Source organism: Pseudophryne corroboree, chromosome 6 (genome assembly GCF_028390025.1).
Source record: "Pseudophryne corroboree isolate aPseCor3 chromosome 6, aPseCor3.hap2, whole genome shotgun sequence".
Lineage (NCBI taxonomy): Eukaryota > Metazoa > Chordata > Amphibia > Anura > Myobatrachidae > Pseudophryne > Pseudophryne corroboree.
In genome coordinates, this window is record NC_086449.1 from 586,983,642 (window position 1) to 587,007,107 (window position 23,466).

Sequence of the window (23,466 nt, forward strand, 5' to 3'; positions counted from 1 at the left end):
GTGACAATGACCTCGGAAATCGCAGCCTTGTCCCCGTCACGTGACTAGTGACTATTTTCCGCCACTGCCGGAAGTTGAGGCGTCCTGCAGCTCCCTCATGGCGACCGGGAGGAACTGAGTCCTTGAGTGGGGCAGGTAAGAGAGTCACAGGGGGCCTTGCGTGGGGCCGGTCACAGGTGCCAGCTGCCCATAGATAGCACCCGCCTCTCTCACACACTCAGTTTATGAATCAGAGCCGCTGCCGCCACCAATGTATGCTGTGTGGGAGAATGATACAGTGGAGAAGTTGCCCAAAGGAACCAATCGGCTTATCTAGCTCAGTCTATGAAATGGCAGAAGCTGCTTGGCTGCTATGGGCAACTAACTACTCTACTTTAGGGTCGATTTAGTAAGTCTCAGCAGGAGATAAAGTACCAGCCAGCCAGCTCCTAGCTGTCCATTTTGAATCTACCATTTTGAAACACAGCCTGTGACATGGCAGCTAGGCTTACCATGCTATTCTTTTTAAAACGGAACACTCATGAATTACCCAGATTTTGTGGCTGATAGTTAGGCTTAAAGTCTGCCAGCCACAGAACCTGTGTAATTCATAAGTGTCCTGGTTTAATGGGATAGTATGGTAACCCTACAGTTACTGATTGGCTGGTACTTTATCTCTCTCCCCTTTATCTTCCTGAAAGGCTTCGTACGGGATCCGTTCAGTTTGCTGGCTGTCGGGATCCTGGCAAAACATGACTATTCCCACTCGTGGGTGCCCATGACACCCATGAGTGGGAATAGATCCTGTGGCGAGCGCAGCAAGCCCGCAAGGGGACTCTTTGCGCTCGCCCCGCTGCCGGCATTCTGGTAGGCAGGATGCCACTGACCACTTCCTTTATTTCTCTCCAGGTGGATGGCAGGGTAGTAGCGTCTGTGTGACACCAGCCGGGGCAGGTGGATGAGATGGTAGTGGTGCCTGTGTGACAGGTGGACGGGAGGCGAGTAGTGTCTGTGTGACAGTCGGTGAGGGTAGTAGCGCCTATGTGACGCCGGGGCAGGTGGATGGTAGGGTAGTAGCATCTTTGTGACAGGAGGGTAGTAGTGCCAGTGTGACACCAGCCAGGGCAGGTGGACGGGAGAGTACAGTAGTAGTGCCGGTGTGACACCAGCCAGGGCAGGTGGACGGGAGGGTGCAGTAGTAGTGCCGATGTGACAGCAGCCAGGGCAGGTGGACGGGAGGGTAGTATTGCTTGTGTATCAGATGGGAAAGTAGTAGTGCCTGTATGACAGCTGGGGCAGGAGGATTCTAAAATGTTTCTTTCCATGTTGTGGGGCCAGTCCCCTCATTAGGGCAAACCCCAGTGCCACGCTGGATCCAGACGGTTACTCGAGGTGACCTCCACACCGCTGTCATCTGATGGTTTCCTGAGCCCGTTGTGTATGACGTAGTAATTCCTCTGGGAACAATGGCAAAATACTTTCTAGGCTTTAGTGAGCTGAAGAGCTCATGGGACCAAGTGTTCACCGCTTTTTGGCAGCGTTATCCAAACCCTTACAGGTAAGAGTAGTCTGAGACGTGCCTCCTGACATTGGATGTACTCTTCCTGCCTGTTGTCACGTGAGACCAAGCAGAATAAATTTGCCTCTTGCTGTGGGATAACGGTTGTTTTGACTAGGCCAGACCCACTCGGAAAGCACTATAAAGGCTGTAGGCTGATGCACAAATAACACATCATAGGATGTAATGTTCCAAAAAGCCTCATTAAATAATGTAAACTTATTTACTTGCTCTAGACTAGAAACTACCTCTCACATATTTGATAACATTTACAAATAAACGGTATTGTTCTTTAAGGCTATCCAATATCTGAATATGTAAAGACATTAGATCATAGCTGTTCCTCGCATTATGAGTCAGGGTGGTTTCTTGAATTACAAATAAAAACTTCCAGTTTTAGCAAAAAGTTTCCCAACAGCTTCCCATACACAGTTGAAGTTGGGTTTTAGAGCTCCACCCAGTTGGGTCTTATAGTATTGAAATACTTTTATTGTACTTGCAGGATTAGAAGATACTGACTCTTTATTTATGTATTTTCTTGTTGCCGAGGTAAATAAAACATATTTTTTTGCCTCGTAAGGAAACCATGCCTTAAAATTTGTTTAAAATACTGTCCAATGGCGAGATTGAGCTGTGTGGGGGGTGAGTTCAGTTGTCGGCGGTTCCAAGGCATTGCAACAGCAACTCTCCCACCTCGTGGCTAATTTAATTGACCCCTAAGTCTGTACGGTATGAAATTCAGTTATAAAGCAGTGGAGACATTATTGAGTCAATTAATTTAGAATCGAAGCGGGCAAGTTTCCTTTGTTAATAGCCCTGCAGTCGTGTGTCCCCCCCCCACCCACCCCGCCAGAGAGTCGTGTCTAATTGAATTGACCCCTATGTATATTATTCCTTGGCTTACTGTATGTATGTAGTTTTAGAATAGCTTTATTAGGAGACTTTGGGGGAAATATATTAAACCTTCAGAAGAAGTGGACAAGTTGCCCATTGCAAAAAAAAAAGTCAAATATTTGTATTAGACTCTACTGTTAATATACTGATTGGATGTGTCTATTTCTATTGCTGCTGGGCATAAAGCAAGCATGTCCTGTCTGAAGACATTCTATACCGAGAGATGACCAGTGACCACAAACTGTTGACCAGGAGGCTTTTAACAAAGACCAACCGCCTGCCAAGGTGGGCCGAGCGTTTCTTTCCAGCCAACGTGGCCAATGCCGTGTACGTTATAGAGGACTCCATAATGGATTGTCACAAGAAGACCTTGACAACCTATACCTGGAATATAAACCACAGTTCAATTATGGTAAGCAAAAGTGTATGGAAACTGGTTTTACATTAGACTTGCACAGTACTTATGTCCTTCTGGATGAGGCTCATGTTTTCTACGCTGTCTGTGTTCAAGGTATGTGGTTGGATTATTTAGCTTGTATTCTTGTTTTCCCTAGTCTGTGGAGGAACGTTGCAAATACTGTAAACATTCAGAGAACAGGAATTGGACAGAGATTAAGAGAGAGGCTTGGGTGTCTTCGAAGGTGTTTGGTTTTAGCAGACCCATACAGGTGAGAGTTGGTTTATCTGTCTTTAGACTTCAGACTGTTAGCTAGTACAGTTGTGACATGAACAATATTCATCTTCTCCATAACCAGCAAGGTGATAGAAGGAATGCATTCAGCTGTACTTGGGGGTAATTCTGAGTTGATCGCTGCAGTAAATTTGTTAGCAGTTGGGCAAAACCATGTGCACCGCAGGTGTGGCAGATATAACATTTGTAGAGTAAAGGGCCCCATACACTACAACGATATGTCTGAGGCTGAAGTCGGAGACAATTTCCCTTGAACTCTCCTGGGAGTGGTTCCATACGATTCCATACGATTTGGTACATTTTGCATGCTATATATCATATGCGATCCCAGTCATGCCTGCGGGAACCGACATATCACGAGTGCAGCACTAACGATCTAGGGGAGCCGATCCGACCCTCACGGGAACGTGCATCGGAAACGCATCCAAAATGCCCGATTTCACCTGATATAGCGGCCCGAAATTGGATGAAATTGGGCATTATTGTTCTAGTGTATGGGGCCCTTTAGATTTGGGTGGGGTATATTGTTTCTGTGCTGGGTAAATACTGGCTGCTTTATTTTTACACTGCAATTTAGATTTCAGTTTGAACACACCCCACCCAAATCTAACTCTCTCTGCACATGTTATATCTGCCCCCCCCTGCAGCGCACATGGTTTCTCTAACGTCCTAGTGGATGCTGGGAACTCCGTAAGGACCATGGGGAATAGCGGGCTCCGAAGGAGGCTGGGCACTCTAGAAAGATTTATGACTACCTGGTGTGCACTGGCTCCTCCCACTATGACCCTCCTCCAAGCCTCAGTTAGATTTCGTGCCCGGCCGAGGTTGGATGCACACAAGGGGCTCTCCTGAGCCCTTAGAAAGAAAGTATAGATTTAGGTTTTTTATTTTCAGTGAGACCTGCTGGCAACAGGCTCACTGCAGCGAGGGACTAAGGGGAGAAGAAGCGAACTCGCCTGCTTGCAGCCGGATTGGGCTTCTTAGGCTACTGGACACCATTAGCTCCAGAGGGATCGACCGCAGGCCCAGTCCTTGGTGTTCGGTCCCGGAGCCGCGCCGCCGTCCCCCTTACAGAGCCAGAAGCAAGAAGAGGTCCGGAAAAACGGCGGCAGAAGACATCAGTCTTCACCAAGATAGCGCACAGCACTGCAGCTGTGCGCCATTGCTCCTCATGCACACTTCACACTCCGGTCACTGAGGGTGCAGGGCGCTTGGGGGGGGCGCCCTGAGCAGCAATAAAAACACCTTGGCTGGCAAAAATACCACAATATATAGCCCCAGAGGCTATATATGTGGTAAATACCCCTGCCAGAATCCAGAAAAAAGCGGGAGAATAGGCCGCGGAAAAGGGGCGGAGCTATCTCCCTCAGACACACTGGCGCCATTTCTCCTTCACAGATCCGCTGGAAGGAAGCTCCCTGGCTCTCCCCTGCAGTCTACACTACAGAACAGGGTAAAAACAGAGAGGGGGGGCACAAAATTTAGGCGCAATATATATATATATATATATATATATATATATATATATATATATATATATATATATAAAAAGCAGCTATAGGGGACATAACTCAGTTAGTCCCTGCATTATATAGCGCTCTGGTGTGTGCTGGCATACTCTCACTCTGTCCCCCCAAAGGGCTTTTGTGGGTCCTGTCCTCATTCGGAGCATTCCTTGTGTGTGTGCGGTGTGTCGGTACGGCTGTGTCGACATGTTTGATGAGGATAATGATGTGGAGGCGGAGCAGATGCCTTTAGAAGGGATGTCACCCCCTGCGGGGCAGACACCTGAGTGGATGGGCTTATGGAAAGTAATGAGTGCACGTATAGACTCCTTATATAAGAAAATTGACGACATGCCTAATGTGGGACAGCCGACTTCTCAGCTCGTGCCTACCCAGGCGTCGCATGGGTCGTCAGGGGCTCTAAAACGCCCGCTACCACAAGCAGACCCAGATGTTGACACTGATACTGACACCAGTGTCGACGACGATGAGTCTAACCTAATGCCTACTAAGGCCATTCACTGCATGATTGAGGCAATGAAAGAGGTGTTACACATTTCTGATATAAGTACAGGTACCACTAAAAAGGGTATTATGTTTGGAGAGAAAAAAATACCCGTAGTTTTTCCCCCATCAGATGAATTAAATGAAGTGTGTGAAGAAGCGTGGGCTTTCCCTGATAAAAAATTGTTAATTCCTAAGAAGGTACTAATGGCGTTCCCTTTCCCGCCAGAGGATAGGTCACGTTGGGAAACACCCCCTAGAATGGATAAAGCGCTCACACGTTTGTCTAAAAAGGTGGCACTACCGTCTCCGGATACGGCCGCCCTCAAGGAACCGGCTGATAGAAAGCAGGAGGCGATCCTGAAGTCTGTGTATACACACACAGGCATTATACTTAGGCCAGCTATTGCGTCAGCTTGGATGTGCAGTGCTGCCGCTGCGTGGTCAGATAAACTGTCAGAAAATATTGACACATTAGACAGAGACACGATCCTGTTAACCATAGACCATATAAAAGACTCAGTCTTATATATGAGAGATGCACAAAGGGAAATCTGCCGACTGGCATCTAAAGTAAGTGCATTGTCCATTTCTGCTAGGAGAGGCTTATGGACTCGCCAGTGGACAGGAGATGCAGATTCAAAAAAGCACATGGAAGTGTTACCATATAAGGGTGAGGAATTATTTGGGGATGGTCTCTCGGACCTAGTTTCCACAGCAACGTCTGGGAAGTCAGCATTTTTACCCCATGTCCCCTCACAGCCTAAGAAGGCGCCGTTTTATCAGGTTCAGTCGTTGCGGACCCAGAAAAACAGGCGTGGAAAAGGCGGGTCCTTTCTGTCCAGAGGCAGAGGTAGGGGAAAAAGGCTGCAACAAACAGCAGGTTCCCAGGAGCAAAAGTCCTCCCCCGCTTCTTCTTCCAAGTCCACCGCATGACGGTGGGGCTCCCCAGGCGGAGCCAGGTACGGTGGGGGGCCGCCTCAAGAATTTCAGCGATCAGTGGGCTCGCTCACAGGTGGATCCCTGGATCCTTCAAATAGTATCTCAGGGGTACAAACTGGAATTCGAGGCGTCTCCACCCCACCGGTTCCTAAAATCTGCCTTGCCGATTGCTCCCTCAGACAGGGAGGCGGTGCTAGCGGCAATTCACAAGCTGTATTCTCAGCAGGTGATAATCAAAGTACCCCTACTTCAACAAGGCCGGGGTTACTATTCCACACTATTTGTGGTACCGAAACCGGACGGTTCGGTGAGACCCATTTTAAATTTGAAATCCTTGAACACATACATAAAATAATTCAAGTTCAAGATGGAATCGCTCAGGGCGGTTATTGCGACCATCCTCACCAGGAGTACCTCAGATTTGTGGTACAGGATTGCCATTACCAATTCCAGACGCTGCCGTTTGGACTGTCCACGGCACCGAGGGTATTTACCAAGGTTATGGCGGAAATGATGATACTCCTTCGAAAAAAGGGAGTTTTAATTATCCCGTACTTGGACGATCTCCTAATAAAAGCGAGGTCCAAGGAACAGTTGTTGGTGGGAGTAGCACTATCTCAGGAGGTGCTGCACCAGCACGGCTGGATTCTGAATATCCCAAAGTCACAGCTGGTTCCGACAACACGGCTACTGTTCCTGGGTATGATTCTGGATACAGTCCAGAAAAAAGTGTTTCTCCCAGAGGAGAAAGCCAGGGAGTTGTCATCTCTAGTCAGAGACCTCCTGAAACCAAAACAGGTATCAGTGCATCGCTGCACGCGGGTCCTGGGAAAGATGGTGGCTTCTTACGAAGCAATTCCCTTCGGCAGGTTCCATGCCAGAATCTTTCAGTGGGACCTGTTGGACCAGTGGTCCGGATCGCATCTTCAGATGCATCGCTTGATAACCCTGTCTCCAAGAACCAGGGTGTCGTTACTGTGGTGGCTGCAGAGTGCCCATCTTCTAGAGGGCCGCAGGTTCGGCATACAGGACTGGATCCTGGTGACCACGGATGCCAGCCTTCGAGGCTGGGGGGCAGTCACACAGGGAAGAAACTTCCAAGGACTATGGTCGAGTCAGGAGACTTCCCTTCACATAAATATTCTGGAACTAAGGGCCATCTACAATGCCCTAAGTCAAGCAAAATCCCTGCTCCTACACCAGCCGGTGCTGATCCAGTCAGACAACATCACGGCAGTCGCCCATGTAAATCGACAGGGCGGCACAAGAAGCAGGATGGCGATGGCGGAAGCCACAAGAATTCTCCGATGGGCGGAGAATCATGTACTAGCACTGTCAGCAGTGTTCATTCTGGGAGTGGACAACTGGGAAGCAGACTTCCTCAGCAGACACGACCTCCACCCGGGAGAGTGGGGACTTCATCCAGAAGTCTTCCAGATGCTGGTAAACCGTTGGGAAAAACCACAGGTGGACATGATGGCGTCCCGCCTCAACAAAAAGTTAAAAAGATATTGCGCCAGGTCAGGGGACCCTCAGGCGATAGCTGTGGACGCTCTAGTGACACCGTGGGTGTACCAGTCGGTTTATGTGTTCCCTCCTCTGCCTCTCATACCAAAGGTATTGAGAATAATAAGAAAGCGAGGAGTAAACACCATTCTCGTTGTTCCGGATTGGCCAAGACGAGCGTGGTACCCGGAACTTCAAGAGATGCTCTCAGAGGACCCGTGGCCTCTACCGCTCAGACAGGACCTGCTACAACAGGGGCCCTGTCTGTTCCAAGACTTACCGCGGCTGCGTTTGACGGCATGGCGGTTGAACACCGGATCCTAAAGGAAAAGGGTATTCCGGAAAAAGTCATTCCTACGCTTATTAAGGCCAGGAAAGATGTTACGGCAAAGCATTATCACCGCATATGGCGGAAATATGTTGCATGGTGCGAGGCCAAAAAGGCCCCAACAGAGGAATTTCAACTAGGTCGATTTCTGCATTTCCTGCAAGCAGGAGTGAATATGGGCCTAAAACTAGGCTCCATTAAAGTACAGATCTCGGCTCTGTCGATTTTCTTTCAAAAAGAACTAGCTTCAGTACCTGAAGTTCAGACATTTGTGAAAGGAGTGCTGCATATTCAGCCCCCATTTGTGCCTCCTGTGGCACCTTGGGATCTCAACGTGATGTTGAGTTTCTTAAAATCACATTGGTTTAAACCACAAAAAACCGTGGATCTGAAATATCTCACGTGGAAAGTGGTCATGTTATTGGCCTTGGCTTCAGCCAGGCGAGTATCAGAATTGGCGGCTTTATCATGTAAAAGCCCTTATCTGATTTTCCATATGGATAGGGCAGAATTGAGGACTCGTCCCCAGTTTCTCCCTAAGGTGGTGTCAGCGTTTCACCTGAACCAGCCTATTGTGGTGCCTGCGGCTACTAAGGATTTGGAGGACTCCAAGTTGCTAGATGTTGTCAGGGCCCTGAAAATATATGTTTCCAGGACGGCTGGAGTCAGAAAATCTGACTCGCTGTTTATCCTGTATGCACCCAACAAGCTGGGTGCTCCTGCTTCTAAGCAGTCTTTCTTTTTCATCCACTAGGGGTCACTGGAGTACTCTTGGGATATGGACGGGCTTCCGTAGGAACAGCACTGAATATTTAAATTTAGTAACACTCCACCCCTCCATATCCCCGAGCACATCTCAGTGTTTTTTCTGTGCTGAACGTGGCAACACCTGAATAACTGAAGTCACGGTTTTTTGAAGAAACTTTTATTTTTTCTTTTTATTTTTTCTACTATTTGGACACATCCCTTTCCCCCTTCCAAAAGGCAGGGTCAGGGATAGTGCAGCTGCTGATAGCAGCACGGGCGTGTCGGGCCTCTCTGAAAGAGCTCCCTCACAGCCCACACATCCTCCTGCACAGGCTGGCCGGCGCTTGTTTAAGAAGCCCCGTCGGAGCCTCCGCACGTCTGCAGGAGTAAGGTATGTGAAACGGGGCGGTCAGCTCCCGCCCCGACGTGGGGGTACATAGTGCTTGGTGACGCCGCTGATCCTCCCCTCTCAGGCGCCGCACGTTCGGCCACAGACCTCCGTGCAGGCACCGCGGCTCTCCCCTCTCAGGCGCCCGCACGTTCGGCCACAGACCTCCGTGCAGGCACCGCGGCTCTCCCCTCTCAGGTGCCCGCATGTTCGGCCACAGACCTCCGTGCGGGCACCGCGGCTCTCCCCGCTCAGGCGCCCGCACGTTCGGCCACAGACCTCCGTGCGGGCACCTCTGATCGACTCTCAAAGGCCGCCGCAGCGCTAGCTTGATTAGCTGACGCTATTATACAGGAGCCCACACATAGCGCTCTACGATACCCGCTGGGGGCCCACACGCTGCGCTGCCGCTGTACTAAGTTAAAAGAGCAGGCAGCCATTACAGGGGGGACAAATAATAATGAAGCAGAGAAATACTGCAGCAGCAGATAAGAGGCTGCAGGGATTGTTACAGTATAATCAGTGAATGTAACCAGCACTAGGATTATATGTATAAGTTAGCAGGGCAGCCGTTTTTAACCATGCTTCCTGTGTCTTCCTGCTGTGATTCCAGAACGTTCCAGTACTACATCTCTACTCCACCGGAGGCGCAGGGGTGTTAGTGGGAATTTGGGATCACATTTCATAGTACTGGCCACGTGTACTGCACTGGGCCAGATATATATACAGAGACACCTTATTGCTATTTTACTGAGTCGTGCAGGTGTCTGTTTTTTGTGTATTGTATTGTCTGTCGCCATAATGAGTAAGGCACCAGCAAAAACTAAAAAGCATATTTGCAAAGTATGTGGCAGTGTGTTACCGGATGCATCTACCACATGTACAGTATGTTTTGTGGATTCCGTTCAGAATACCATTTCTGCTCCGGTTTTACAACCAATTTCCTCACCGGACCCTCCGTGGGGTATGTTAGTAAATGTACTGGAGAGATTTCAGACAGAAATGACCGCGGCTCGTCTGGAGCGAGAAACGTTAAGATCTGAGTCTAGGGTGAGACCGCCAGATCTACCGGAGGCGTCTCAGCCTTGCGTAAGGTCCAAATCCATTTTGGGCAAACGGGATAATTTTCATATGTCTGCTATGTTGCATTCTGACGATTCCATGCCAGACCTCACGGAACACGATGAGGGTGAGGAAGGCGAAGTGGAGTCAGATAACGAGGATGTTAACAGTTCCGGCATTGATGATCTCATCAGAGCGGTACGGCAGTCTCTAAGGTTTCCTGAAGCTGAGCAGCCTCTCACCAATGATCAGGTCGTATTTACTAAACGACGGAAGACGCCAGTAAGTTTTCCTGTGTCGGATTCTCTAAATCAGATGTTAGTAGAAACACGACAGAATCCAGATAAACGGTTTTCTATACCTCGCAGATTTAAGTCTAGTTATCCGTTTCCAGACTCGGTAACGTGTACATGGGAGAATCCACCAATAGTTGATTCTTCAGTGTCAAAGCTTACCAAGAAATTAACCATACCAGTGCCAGCAGCTACTACGCTTAAAGATCCTTCAGATCGCAAGATAGAAACTATGCTAAAATCCGTGTATGTAGCAGCAGGTGTGATGCTAAGACCTGGATTGGTTGGCATTTGGGTCACTAAGGCGCTCATAATATGGCTTACAGAACTCAAATCTGCTTTACAGGACGAAAACCTGATAGTTCTGGTAAATCAAATGATTGAGGCTGTAGAGTATCTCTGTACAGCGTCTACTGACGTCTGTCAGCTCACTTCTCGTATTTCATCTTCGCTAGTTACGGCACGAAGAGCACTCTACCTGCGTACTTATCAAGCGGAGGCAGAGGTCAAACGAAGTATAGAGGCGTTGCCTTACGATGGCAAGAAGTTGTTTGGTCCAGAATTGGACGCATGGATTAAGGAGGCTACGGGAGGTAAGTCTGTTTTCTTACCATTGCCTCCACCTGCGCCAAGAAGAAGGTACGCTGGACCTTCGTTCAAATCCTTTAGACCTCAGCCCTTTCGAGGACGTGGCAGAGGATCAGCCACGCCTGCTAGACGTGGTCGAGGACGTGGTTTCCATCAAACCAACACAACTCGCCAAGACGCTAAGGTTACCGACAAGCCAGTGGCATGACGGGTTACCAGCCCATCTCGGTTCTCCAATTGTGGGAGCACGCCTTCAGACGTTCCATGGGGCGTGGTTCCACACATCCGCGGAGGGCTGGATTCGCAATTTAGTGTTAAAAGGTTACAAAATAGAGTTCGACTGTCTGCCGCCTCTGCGGTTTTTCAAGACAGGATTGCCTCTGTCGGACGACAAGAGGAGAGTTTTGCAAATTGCCATTCAGTCCTTACTGGATTCGGCAGTGTTGATTCCGGTCCCTGTACACCAACAGGGTCAGGGTTATTATTCAAGCCTGTTTGTGGTCCCGAAGCCGGATGGCTCAGTCAGACCAATATTGAACTTAAAGGGCCTCAATCAGTACGTAACTTACTACAGATTCAAAATGGAGTCTCTACGTTCGGTGATTGCGGGGTTAGAGACCAAGGAGTTTATGATTGCCTTAGACCTCAAGGATGCGTACTTACACATTCCAATTTGGCAGCCTCATCAGAAATTCTTACGGTTTGCAATACGCCAGAACCATTACCAGTTTCAGGCTCTGCCGTTTGGCCTGTCATCAGCGCCTCGGGTATTCACCAAAGTAATGTCTGTGATGATAGCTCACCTCAGATCCCTGGGAGTGACAATAGTTCCGTATTTAGACGATCTGCTCATCAAAGCTCCGTCTCAACAGATACTTACCCAACATGCGCTGCTAACATACAATGTACTGGTTCACCACGGTTGGATTGTAAATTTCAAGAAATCACATCTAATTCCGTCTCAACGCCTTCAGTTCCTAGGTATGATTCTCGATACGGTCAATCAAAGGATTTACCTACCACAACAGAAAGTACAAATGCTACGCCATCTAGTACAATTAGTGCTCAAGCCACGCACAGTGTCGGTACACTTGTGCATTCGCCTGTTAGGCACAATGGTGGCAGCGTTCGAGGCGCTTCAGTTCGGAAGATTTCACTCTCGTCCATTTCAGCTGAACGTGCTTGCCCAGTGGTCGGGCTCGCATCTGCAGATTCACCACAGGGTGAGGTTGTCACCAATAGCAAGAGTATCTCTGCTATGGTGGCTCAAGGAACACAATTTAACCGCAGGAAGACGGTTCGGAGTTTGCAATTGGATAATTCTAACTACGGACGCCAGTCTCAGAGGTTGGGGAGCGGTAATTCAAAATTGTCAGCTCCAGGGTCTCTGGGCGGATCACGAGAAATTGCTGTCTATAAATGTTCTAGAACTCCGCGCAATTTTCAATGCGCTACGACAAGCAGTGCACATGATTCGCTCTCAGCCTGTCCAAGTGCAGTCGGACAATGCGACAGCGGTCGCATACATCAACAAACCAGGAGGAACGAGAAGCCGCATGGCAATGCGGGAAGTAGCTCGAATCCTCAATTGGGCGGAATGCCACCAGGTGATATTGTCGGCCGTGTTCATTCCGGGAGTGGACAACTGGGAAGCGGATTATCTCAGTCGTCGGGATTTTCACCCAGGCGAATGGTCATTAAATCCAGAAGTGTTTCACATGTTGGTTCAGCGATGGGGTTATCCTCAGGTGGACCTGATGGCATCTCGACACAATCATCAAACGCCCCAGTATGTGTCCAGAACAAGAGATCCAAAGGCAGTCGCGGTGGATGCTCTCACTGTCGCGTGGCCGTACAGTCTTGTGTATCTGTTTCCACCGTTTCCGCTGCTCCCTCTGGTGCTAAAACGGATCAAAAGAGAGTCGCTTACAGTCATACTAGTGGCGCCTCATTGGCCTCGGAGAGCTTGGTTCTCGGATCTTCGAGGATTACTCGCAGACGATCCGTGGCCGCTCCCAATACGTCCAGACCTGTTACAACAGGGTCCGTTTCTTTACCCCGATTTAGCGCGGCTGCGTTTGACGGGGTGGCTGTTGAGACCGCCCTCTTAAGAAGAGAGGGCATTCCAGATTCAGTTATACCAACCATGTTACGAGCTAGGAAGCCGGTTACGGCAGCTCATTATTACAGAATATGGCGTGCATATATAGGTTGGTGTGAAGCTCGGCAATTTCCGACATCAGCTTTCAAAGTATGCCGCCTGTTGTTGTTTCTACAAACAGGGTTAGATGGAGGATTGCGTTTATCTACACTAAAGGTGCAGGTATCTGCTTTGTCAATTTACTTTCAAAGACGATTGGCTCTATTGCCGTCTATACGCACTTTTCTCCAAGGTGTACTCAGGGTACAGCCTCCATTCATTCCACCTACAGCGCCATGGGACTTGAATCTGGTTTTGGAGTTCTTACAGTCTTCATATTTTGAACCCTTACAACAAGTGGATATAAAGTTTCTCACTTGGAAAACAATTTTTCTCTTAGCCTTAGCTTCGGCAAGGCGTGTTTCGGATTTGGGTGCCTTGTCATGCAAGCCACCGTATTTGGTGTTTCATGATGACAGAGCGGAACTTCGGACGAATCCCGCCTTCTTACCAAAGGTAGTGTCATCTTTTCACATCAATCAACCAATAGTAGTTCCTGTGTTGACAGCACATTCTGGAACTCTGGATGTGGTTCGCGCATTACGCGTTTATGTATCCCGAACGTCTTCAGTTCGTAAGACGGATACGTTATTTGTTCTTTATGATGCTGCCAAGATTGGTTGGCCAGCATCTAAACAAACTTTATCCAGATGGATAAAACTGACCATACGTCAGACTTACCTTCATGCTAGGTTACAACCGCCTACGTCAGTAACCGCTCATTCCACACGTTCTGTGGGAACTTCATGGGCAGCTGGTCGTGGGGCTTCTGCGACGCAGCTTTGCCGGGCGGCTACATGGTCTTCAGTGCACACGTTTGTGCGCTTTTACAAGTTTGATACTTTTGCGGCATCAGCATCTAGCTTTGGCCGCCTAGTGTTACAAGTGCCAAACAGCTCTCCCGCCCACGGGGGAAGCTTTGGTACGTCCCAAGAGTACTCCAGTGACCCCTAGTGGATGAAAAAGAAAATAGGATTTTGGTACTTACCAGGTAAATCCTTTTCTTTGAATCCATAGGGGGCACTGGACGCCCACCCAGAGCAGTTTTACCTACTTGTGGTTAGTTCTGAGGATCTTATGGTAACACACTTTCACCGACTGGTTCAAGTTACAAGTGCTGGTTAGGGTGTCAACTGTTTAGTTGTCAGTAACGTTATGTGTTAACAACGTTAGTGTCAGTTATGTTATATGTAATACTCCATTATCAACCTCTCTTAATTCCTGTTCGGCTCAGTAAAAAACACTGAGATGTGCTCGGGGATATGGAGGGGTGGAGTGTTACTAAATTTAAATATTCAGTGCTGTTCCTACGGAAGCCCGTCCATATCCCAAGAGTACTCCAGTGCCCCCTATGGATTCAAAGAAAAGGATTTACCTGGTAAGTACCAAAATCCTATTATTGCTCGCTGGATTTGTAGTACAATTCAGCTTGCACATTCTGTGGCAGGCATGCCACAGCCAAAATCTGTAAATGCCCATTCCACAAGGAAGGTGGGCTCATCTTGGGCGGCTGCCCGAGGGGTCTCGGCTTTACAACTTTGCCGAGCTGCTACTTGGTCAGGGGCAAACACATTTGCAAAATTCTACAAATTTGATACCCTGGCTGAGGAGGACCTGAGTTCTCTCATTCGGTGCTACAGAGTCATCCGCACTCTCCCGCCCGTTTGGGAGCTTTGGTATAATCCCCATGGTCCTTACGGAGTTCCCAGCATCCACTAGGACGTTAGAGAAAATGAGAATTTACTCACCGGTAATTCTATTTCTCGTAGTCCGTAGTGGATGCTGGGCGCCCATCCCAAGTGCGGATTGTCTGCAATACTTGTAAATAGTTGTTAACTAAAGGGTTATTGTTGAGCCATCTGTTGAGAGGCTCAGTTGTTTTCATACTGTCAAACTGGATATAGTATCACGAGTTGTACGGTGTGATTGGTGTGGCTGGTAAGAGTCTTACCCGGGATTCTAAATCCTTCCTTATTATGTCTGCTCGTCCGGGCACGGTGTCCTAACTGAGGCTTGGAGGAGGGTCATAGTGGGAGGAGCCAGTGCACACCAGGTAGTCATAAATCTTTCTAGAGTGCCCAGCCTCCTTTGGAGCCCGCTATTCCCCATGGTCCTTACGGAGTTCCCAGCATCCACTACGAACTACGAGAAATAGAATTACCGGTGAGTAAATTCTTATTTTTGCCCAACTGCTAACAAATTTGCTGCTGCGATCAACACTGAATTAGGCCCTTGGTCTTACTTCAGTGTACTCAGACTGCATATATGTTCTGTAACACAGGCTTACGATTATAGATAGCTGTATAAATATAGAATTCTGTTATTTCCACAGGTTACCATGTCCAAAAAATGTACACATAAGGTCAAAGTAATGCTACTGTCTGAGAACTGTTTTGTTTATTGCCTATCGCAACCATAAATAACCCTATTATTTCTTGATGTAATATAAACTATAGTTCTTTATAGAGCAAACAGTACCATTTGAGGGGCAAAAACATAAAGCATTGTGCTTGGTACCAAGATCTATTTAGTAAATCTATGGAAAGGGGCATATACTGTAGGTACTATTCAGAAAACTTCATCTGGTTGAAGTTGGTTACAGAATATCTTTCCTGAGCATGTTTATTTTTTAAAGACCCATATTTTTTATTTTTTTAAAGTAAGTTTCGTGTTTTTTGTATTCAATATACTATCTCTTTATTAGAACTGGCTAAGTTCTTTTATTGTACTGGAATAGGATTTTTATATTAAATATAATAAAATAATACATGTGTTCGATGTTTGTGGACAGCACAGTCGTTAACATGACTTCTTTACAGTACTGAGATCTTTGATTCCAGCAAAATTGTTATTTGTGTACAGTTTGCATGTTCTCCCTGTGTTTGTGGGTTTTTGTTTGGTTGCTCCGGGTTTCCTCCCACAATCCAAAAACATACTGGTAGGTTAATTGGATTGCTGGAAAATGAACCCCAGTGTGTATGCATGTCCATGTGGTAGGGAATGTGGATTGTAAACTCCACTGCGGCTGGGATTGCTGCGACTGGCCATATATTCTCTATAAAGCGCTGAGTGATGTAAATAATAAATGGTGCTCATGGCTCCCGTATAGAGTACTGAGTGCCATAGTGAGGTGATCACTGGTAGATTATCCTGAATGCTTTTTAGTCTGCATTTTTGATTAGAAGAATTTAATTAGGTGCATGATTACTTATTGATGTCATTTTATCTGCTTTTGATTTGGTGTCCGTCTAAAGTAGTGGCACACCGGGGCTGTGTACCCACATATAGGTAGGGAGAGGTGTTATTTGCGTTCAGACTTTACAGTTCAGTGATAATCTAATGGCCTAGTTTTTATTCCCACATGTCCTACATACATTTTAAAATGTAGTTGGTAAATAGATTAGGTATAATGAACGTGATGTAGTTGCTATCCTGGCGGCCAGTATACCAATGCCAGAATCCCGTCCGCTTACAATGCCAGCAGCCGGAATTTCCGGCAAACGGGCTATTTCCACTCGTAGGTGTCCATGGCACCTGTAGAGTGGGAATACAGCCTGTGGTCAGGATGCTGACCTCCGGGATCCTGACCGCTGGCATTATAGCCCCGACGCTGATGAACTACTGTACTTTCAGTAACATTGAACGCTGCACAGTTACTTGTTAAATGCGCATTCGATTTATTTTCTAGGAGTTTGGTCTAGCTCGGTTCAAAAGTAACGTGACCAAGGCAGTAAAAGGCTTTGAATTTATCCTGGCAAAAATGCAAGGTAGGTAATTGCACGCATTCACCTGAGAAACCATGTTTTACCAATATATGTGCTTACTATACACAATATAGGCAGGATGTTCGCTCTGTGTTCTGTTCTAATGTCTAAGTCATGAGACAGGAAATGTGACTTGGGACAAGGTCAATGAACTGATTGTGTGTGTCCTCATCATAGAGAATGCAGATGCTGTTCTGAAATTCCAGCAGCTATTCAGAATGTTTTTATTGACTGTACAGTAAGGGTGCAGTATTATGGGGACATTTTGCACTGTGACTGATTTAAGTTAACCAAGTAATACGATAGGCCAAGTTTGTCATAATTTCTCTATCATCCACGGGGACACTGGAGAACTAGACAGCTGGGGTGTGAAGGATGCAGACCGGAGGTAGCACAATGCAGTAAAAAAAATTAGACAACTGGCTCCTCCCCCTTCACGGTCCACCATCCCTCCAATTTGAAAAATTGTGCTGGAGGTAGCAGCACAGAAAATGAGCTCTTGCTCCATGAGAGAATTTTTTTTTTTCTGCTTCTAAATACAAGTGGGCCGATCCAGCCTATCAGAATGGAGGGTGAAAGCTCACACAAACTATACTTCTCAGCATAGGAGAGACAAAGATCCCGGTGAAAGGGTCCGCATCTCTGTCAGAAGATCAGTAAGCAGATAGCCGCTGAGGGAGCAGTGAGTAACTGAGCAGGTATAGCGGACAAATCCCCCCAGTAACCGCAAGTACCATCTCTCTGCAGCAGACAGAAAGCTGCTGAGGTCACCGCTGAAGCAGCCGGAGACCCAGCGGCAGAGCGGCGCGGGCAGTTGGGAGACAAGCCGCGGCGGGACAGGAAGGCTAGAGAGCGGCGGTTACACAGCGGGGGGAGAGTGTTGGCGTGCTGGTACAGTGAGCTGCTAAGGTAAAGGCGTGCAGATAGAGCGGGCTATTCCTCTCTTAGGGGGGCGGACATATTAAGTGTCCGTTCACTGAAGGGTATCTAAATGTATGGTAACTTTTTACCTGAGGTGCAGTGCATAGGAGCTGCAGCTTACTACTGACGTGTTATTCATTACTGGCGCTGGCTTGTAGAAAGGAGTTTGATAAGGGCTCTACTGCTGAGATCTTTCTGAATTTAATTTATCTAAAACTACATGTTTTATCTTCCAAGGGACAATGCTGACAGGTCCTGCAGAAGAGCACCAGAATTCTCAAACTGGTCAACTCAAGCTGTATCAACAGTTGGTGGTGTGGGAGTTGTAAACGTTAGGCTGGTTAAAAAAATGTAATTGCTCCCTGTATCCTTACAGTCTTTCTCCTCCTACTCTAATAGGGTGAAAGTACTGCTGATTGGTGTTTGTGTGTGTTTTTAACATGTCTAAAGCACCAACCAAGACCACAAAGACTTGCTATGTACAGTATGCTCAAAATGTGAAAAAAAGAGCACTAATGTTGGCAGCTCCGGGGTGTGTGATACATGTTTGGGAATGGACGCTCAACCTGGGAGCAGTGGTCCGTCCGGGTCATGGGAAGATGCCCTGGCAGATGTTTCTAAGGAAATGGCGGAATCCCGCAAGCAACATTTAGAACGGGCTGCGGGTTTTTCCAAAACTATGGAGGAATTCCTAATTAGAATTACTCCATCCGCACAGGTAGAAAAGAATGTACGTAAAGCGGTAAAAATATCCCTCCCTCTCCTGCAGGAAGAGGAGGAGGGTCTCATAGAGGATGTGGGGGAGTCAGTAGAGGCGGTAATTGATGTCAGTCCTTAGGAGGAGAATGCTGAGATTAGAATCCCTTATAGAAGCGGTAAAACAGGTTTTTAATTTCAAGGAAGAAGATGTTAAGGAATCTGAAGTATTTGATCTATTTGAGTCTCAGAAACCGCAAGCAGCGGTTTTTCCGATTCCTCAGACTCTCCAGGATCAAATGGGAGAAGCATGGAAGCAACCAGATAGACGCTTCCAGATTCCCAAAAAGTTCACTGCTAGTTACCCACATATCAAGGCTCCCTCTCAGGACCAGCTGATCTGGGATGCTCAGATCACTCATCAGTTTCTTATTCGATACGGCTGGATCGTGAATTTCAAAAAATCCAATCTGCAACCGACGCAGAGGATTCAATTCCTGGGTGTCATTTTAGATACAATACCACTGAAGGTGTTTCTCCCAGAAGACAAGATTCGAGACATCAAGGAAATGGTATGTCTGGTTCTACAGAACCAGACGGTCTCTCTGTGTACGGCTTCTAGGGAAGATGGTAGCATCCTTCGAAGCGATCCAATACGGCAGACTACATTCCAGACCCTTTCAGCTGAATCTGATTGCTCAGGGGGCAGGCATGCATTTACTTCTTCACCAAAGGATTCACTTGTTGCCCCAGGCCAGGACCTCGTTAATTTGAAGGTCGGTCCCCAAAAACCTAGCAGCGGAAAAGAAGTTTGGAATCTGGGATTGGAAAATTTTGACAACAGATGCCAGTCTCAGAGGATGGGGAGCTGTACTGGACAGCCGTCAGTTTCAGGGAAGATGGTCACCGCAGCAGAGCAGTCTACCAATAAATGTACTGGAGGTAAGAGCCATTTACAATGCACTTCTTTTGGCGGAAGACCTAGTATGCACGTGAGAGTGCAGTCAGACAATGTGACGGCGACAGCATATATAAACCGTCAGGGAGGAACAAGAAGCTGCATGGCTTTAAAAGAGGCCACAAAGATTCTGTCTTGGACAGAAAAGCTCAACATAATCCTGTCGTCAGTCTTTATTCCAGGAGTGGAAAATTGGGAAGCAGACTACCTCAGTCGTCAAGAAATGCATCCAGGGGAATGCTGTCTACACCCACAGATATTGAATGCAGTGGTAAGACGGCGGGGTCTACCGCAGGTAGACCTAATGGCCTCTTGGAACAACCATCAGCTGCCAAGATATGTGGCCAGGATGCTGGATCCAGCAGCAGAGGCGGTGGACACACTGGCGATTCCCTGGACATACATCTTCCTGCCATTTTCCCTTTTTACCAAGAGTGTTGAAAAAGGTGAAATGGGAAAGAGCGTGGGTGATTTTAATAGCACCAGACTGGCTTAGCAGAAGTTGGTACTCTGACCTGAGGGGAATCCTGGTGGCAGATCCTTGGAAACTGCCGCAGAGGGAGGATCTGTTGTCACAAGGCCCATTCCTTCACCCAGATCTGAACCGTCTATGTTTGACGGTGTAGTTCTTGAAACCAGGATACTAAGTGACAGGGGTATCCCGAAATCAAATCAGCTATTCCTACCATGTTAGCTGCAAGGAAGCCAGTCACTGCAGCACGTTACTGTAGAATCTGGAAGACTTATAGTGTTCATTCTAGGATGAGGCGGGGCAGGGCGCCGGAGTTCGGGGGCACATCGGCGCACGGCCATGCAAATTAGCCGTCATTTTAGTAGTGCGGCCCACAGGGGCTACTATAGAGGGCGTCTGTGGCCGTCGACGTCACTTTTGGGGGCGTGCCCAGTAACTCCGTCAGTGCTGGGCTTCCCCCAGCTCTCTCCCAATGCGTGAATGGATGCCGCGCGCATGCGCACGGCATCTTTAAATGCTGGGAGTGCAGGAAGCGGGCGGCTGTTCTAGCAGGACGCCGCAAACGGGGCAGGTTTTGCCTTCTAAAAAACGGGCAGGGCGCGGCACCCTGCTAAAACAGCCTAGAGTGAACACTATAAGTACATGGACTGGTGCCAGCCTAAGAGTTGGAATCCCAGAGAGTTCCGCCTTAGTAGACTGTTGAGGTTTCTCCAAATGGTTTGGATGGCGGTTTGAGATTGGGATCCTTGAAGGTACAGGTATTGGCCCTCTCAATCCTTTTCCAGCAACGTCTGGCGTCCTTGCAGGAGGTCCAGACATTTTTAGAGGGTGTGTTGAGAATAACCAACCTTTTCGTCCTCCCACGGCCCCATGGAATCTAAAGTTAGCGCTAGAATTTTTGAGATTGTCAGTTTTCGTGGCTTTGGAAAGGGCGAATCTAAAATATGAGCTGGAAAGCAGTCCTGCTCCTAGCTTTAGCATCAGCGAGAAGGGTCTCCGAGCTAGGTGCCCTGTCATGTAAAAGTCCTTATCTACGAAGACAGAGCGGAGCTCCACACAAAAGCTGAGTTTTTACCTAAAGTGGTTTCGGATTTCCACATAAACCAGCCGATTGTGGTCCCCTCCTTCCAAGGATTGGCAGAGGGGGACTTGTCCTTGGATGTGGTCAGAGCCTTACGGGTCTACGTACAGGCTACGAATTCTATTAGGAAGTCTGACGCTTTGTTTGTACTGTATGATGGACCCAGGAGGGGTTGGCAGGCTTCAAAACAAACCTTGGCCAGATGGATACGGCTAACCATCAAACAGGCATACATTTCTTGTGGTAAGAGTTTCTTTTTCGTGTAGGTGCTCATACCACTAGATCAGTGGGAGCTTCATGGGCTGCAGCTAGAGGAGCTTCCACTACCCAACTTTGCAGAGCTGTAACGTGGTCACAGCACACACGTTCACTCGTTTCTACAAGTTTGATACGTTTGCATCTAGAGATGCAAATTTTGGACGTTTGGTTCTTCAGGCTTCGGGCAGTACTCCCGCCCATGGGAGCATTTTGAGACGTCCCCAGCTGTCTAGTTCTCCAGTGTCCCCTAGTGGATGATAGAGAAAAGAGGATTTTGGTACTTACCGATAAATCTATTTCTCTGAATCTACCTGGGGACACTGGACGCCCGCCTCAGTGCTGTCAGCCTGCGTCTTCTTGTAAAATTTAGTTCAAACAGTTTGGTTATTGTGGTAATAGTTCTTGGTTGCTGTTTGACGTGTTGGTACAGTTGGTTCCTTTCCGTATGGCCTTGATCTTTCATGTTCCCTCTTCTCTGTAAATTTTTCAAACTGGAGGGATTGGGGGGGGGGGGGGGGGGCGCGCGGCATGAAGTGGGTAGAGCCAGCTGTGTATACATTTTTTTACTACATTGTGCTACCTCTGGTCTGCATCCTTCATGCCCCAGCTGTCTAGTTCACCAGTGTCCCCTAGTGGATTCAGAGAAATGGATTTATCGGTAAGTACCAAAATCATCTTTTTACCACATGCCTTTTGAAGTGTGCAAAATAATTTCAGAAAAGCAGCACATTCATCTTTGTTGTCATTGCATCCCTGTACTTCCCTAATTCATGGCTACAGGTATACAGTAAGAGCCCTCCCCTCTTCTGCAGGATTCTGTATGTATCACCGGCGTGCGGGATGCCAGCTGTCCATATCCCGAGAGCAGCATCCCGCCCGCCAGAATGCCGGCAATGGGCCAAGTGTTGCTGGGATTTCAACTATTGGAATTCCAGCATCTGTATCCTGACTGCCATGATCCAGACAGCCGACAAATCTAACATATCCCCTTCTGCTGTATCATAAGCATTCTGCAGCACTCGGCGATATGGAGTGCTAGCAAGTCTAAATGTACAACAGTCGCTGATTACAATGTAAATGTTTTTCTAGGGGATACTCCAGCAAGGACACTGGTAGAAACTGCAAAGGAGGCAACAGAAAAAGCAAAGGAAACCGCCTTTGCAGCGAAGGAGAAAGCCAAAGACTTGGCCAATAAGGCAGCTACAAGTAAGAAGAAACAGTTTGTGTGAGGTTCCTCTGGCTGCTATCCTAAACACTAGATCACTACATCTCTGGCACAGGAAGCTGGTAGTGCTGCTGGGTTCCTTGATCATCTGAACCAAATGAAACTATTTCTATAAGTGAATAATACTTCTTTATTATGTTGTAAGTGCAACAGAAAACTTGAATAGTAACATGGAAGAAATGAAGAACGTTGCTCTTTTTGTATTTATGATTAAAGTATGATCCGTTAAACAAATGTCATTCCTTCCATGTGCCGCAGAAGGATATAAGAGCTATTGGTGTGGTAAAAATCACCTGTTGTACGCTACTACCCCCCTGTACCACGGCTAATTCCATTTCTTGTTACATTTCAAGAGACATTGTGTTTTTACGGTTTCTTTAAGAGGAAGTTACTGGGACCAATCCAGAGCTGCATACGAGTTCTTGTCCGACAGGTTATGCACTTTCTAGCACTGCACATATGCAGTGGTTGTCAAGTACAGGCATCTTTGGCTGATCCAGAGTCATGCCCATCTCATTTGCTACTCCATTTGCGTCTGAATGGGCGTAACAGGATGTTTGCACATAGGCTGAAAAGTGTTGGCATATAAAGGGGAACTGTGGGCTATAGAGATTTGTGCTCATGTAGAGATCCATCTGCTTTCCTGCGGCGGGCATTGTGGCAAATTCTCTTCCATTCCTTGTCCACAGCGAAACCAGAATACGTTTACTTCTTGTCCCATTCTGGTCTGAAGTAAGGCAAAAATGACCAGTCCTGGCCTCTTCTGTGTTTTTCAAGCAATCTGTCCCCACACCAGCTTGGATTTCTGAGTAAGGTGGGGAAGCTAGTGAATGGTGGACATTTCAGGTAGATCAGTTTAATGTTCAGATTACAGCCAACGGCTGCATATCTGACTAGCAAGGGGGT

At 47.6% G+C, this 23,466-nt stretch overlaps 1 protein-coding gene across 2 annotated transcripts; it reads left to right on the forward strand.

The window, feature by feature from the left end:
• The first annotated feature begins 39 nt into the window (after positions 1-39).
• On the forward strand, positions 40-22,794 carry PRELID1 (PRELI domain containing 1). 2 transcript variants are annotated; one of them, XM_063927957.1, is made up of 6 exons: positions 40-135; positions 1,318-1,537; positions 2,618-2,843; positions 2,986-3,099; positions 16,874-16,952; positions 22,425-22,794. In XM_063927957.1, exons 2-6 carry the CDS (start codon positions 1,446-1,448, stop codon positions 22,562-22,564), a joined length of 651 nt encoding a protein of 216 aa, XP_063784027.1. In that variant the 5' UTR covers positions 40-135; positions 1,318-1,445; the 3' UTR covers positions 22,565-22,794. The 2 variants fall into 2 exon arrangements, with proteins under 2 accessions (XP_063784027.1, XP_063784028.1); XM_063927958.1 differs by lacking the exon at positions 1,318-1,537.
• Positions 22,795-23,466: the final 672 nt, after the last annotated feature.

Bases quoted from the DNA above. Each gene is read 5' to 3' on its own strand.
- PRELID1 (XM_063927957.1), top strand. From the start codon at position 1,446: ATGGCAAAATACTTTCTAGGCTTTAGTGAGCTGAAGAGCTCATGGGAC. The intron at 1,538-2,617 runs GTAAGAGTAGTC...CTGGGCATAAAG, and splicing joins CGTTATCCAAACCCTTACAG to CAAGCATGTCCTGTCTGAAG. The intron at 2,844-2,985 runs GTAAGCAAAAGT...TGTTTTCCCTAG, and splicing joins TAAACCACAGTTCAATTATG to TCTGTGGAGGAACGTTGCAA.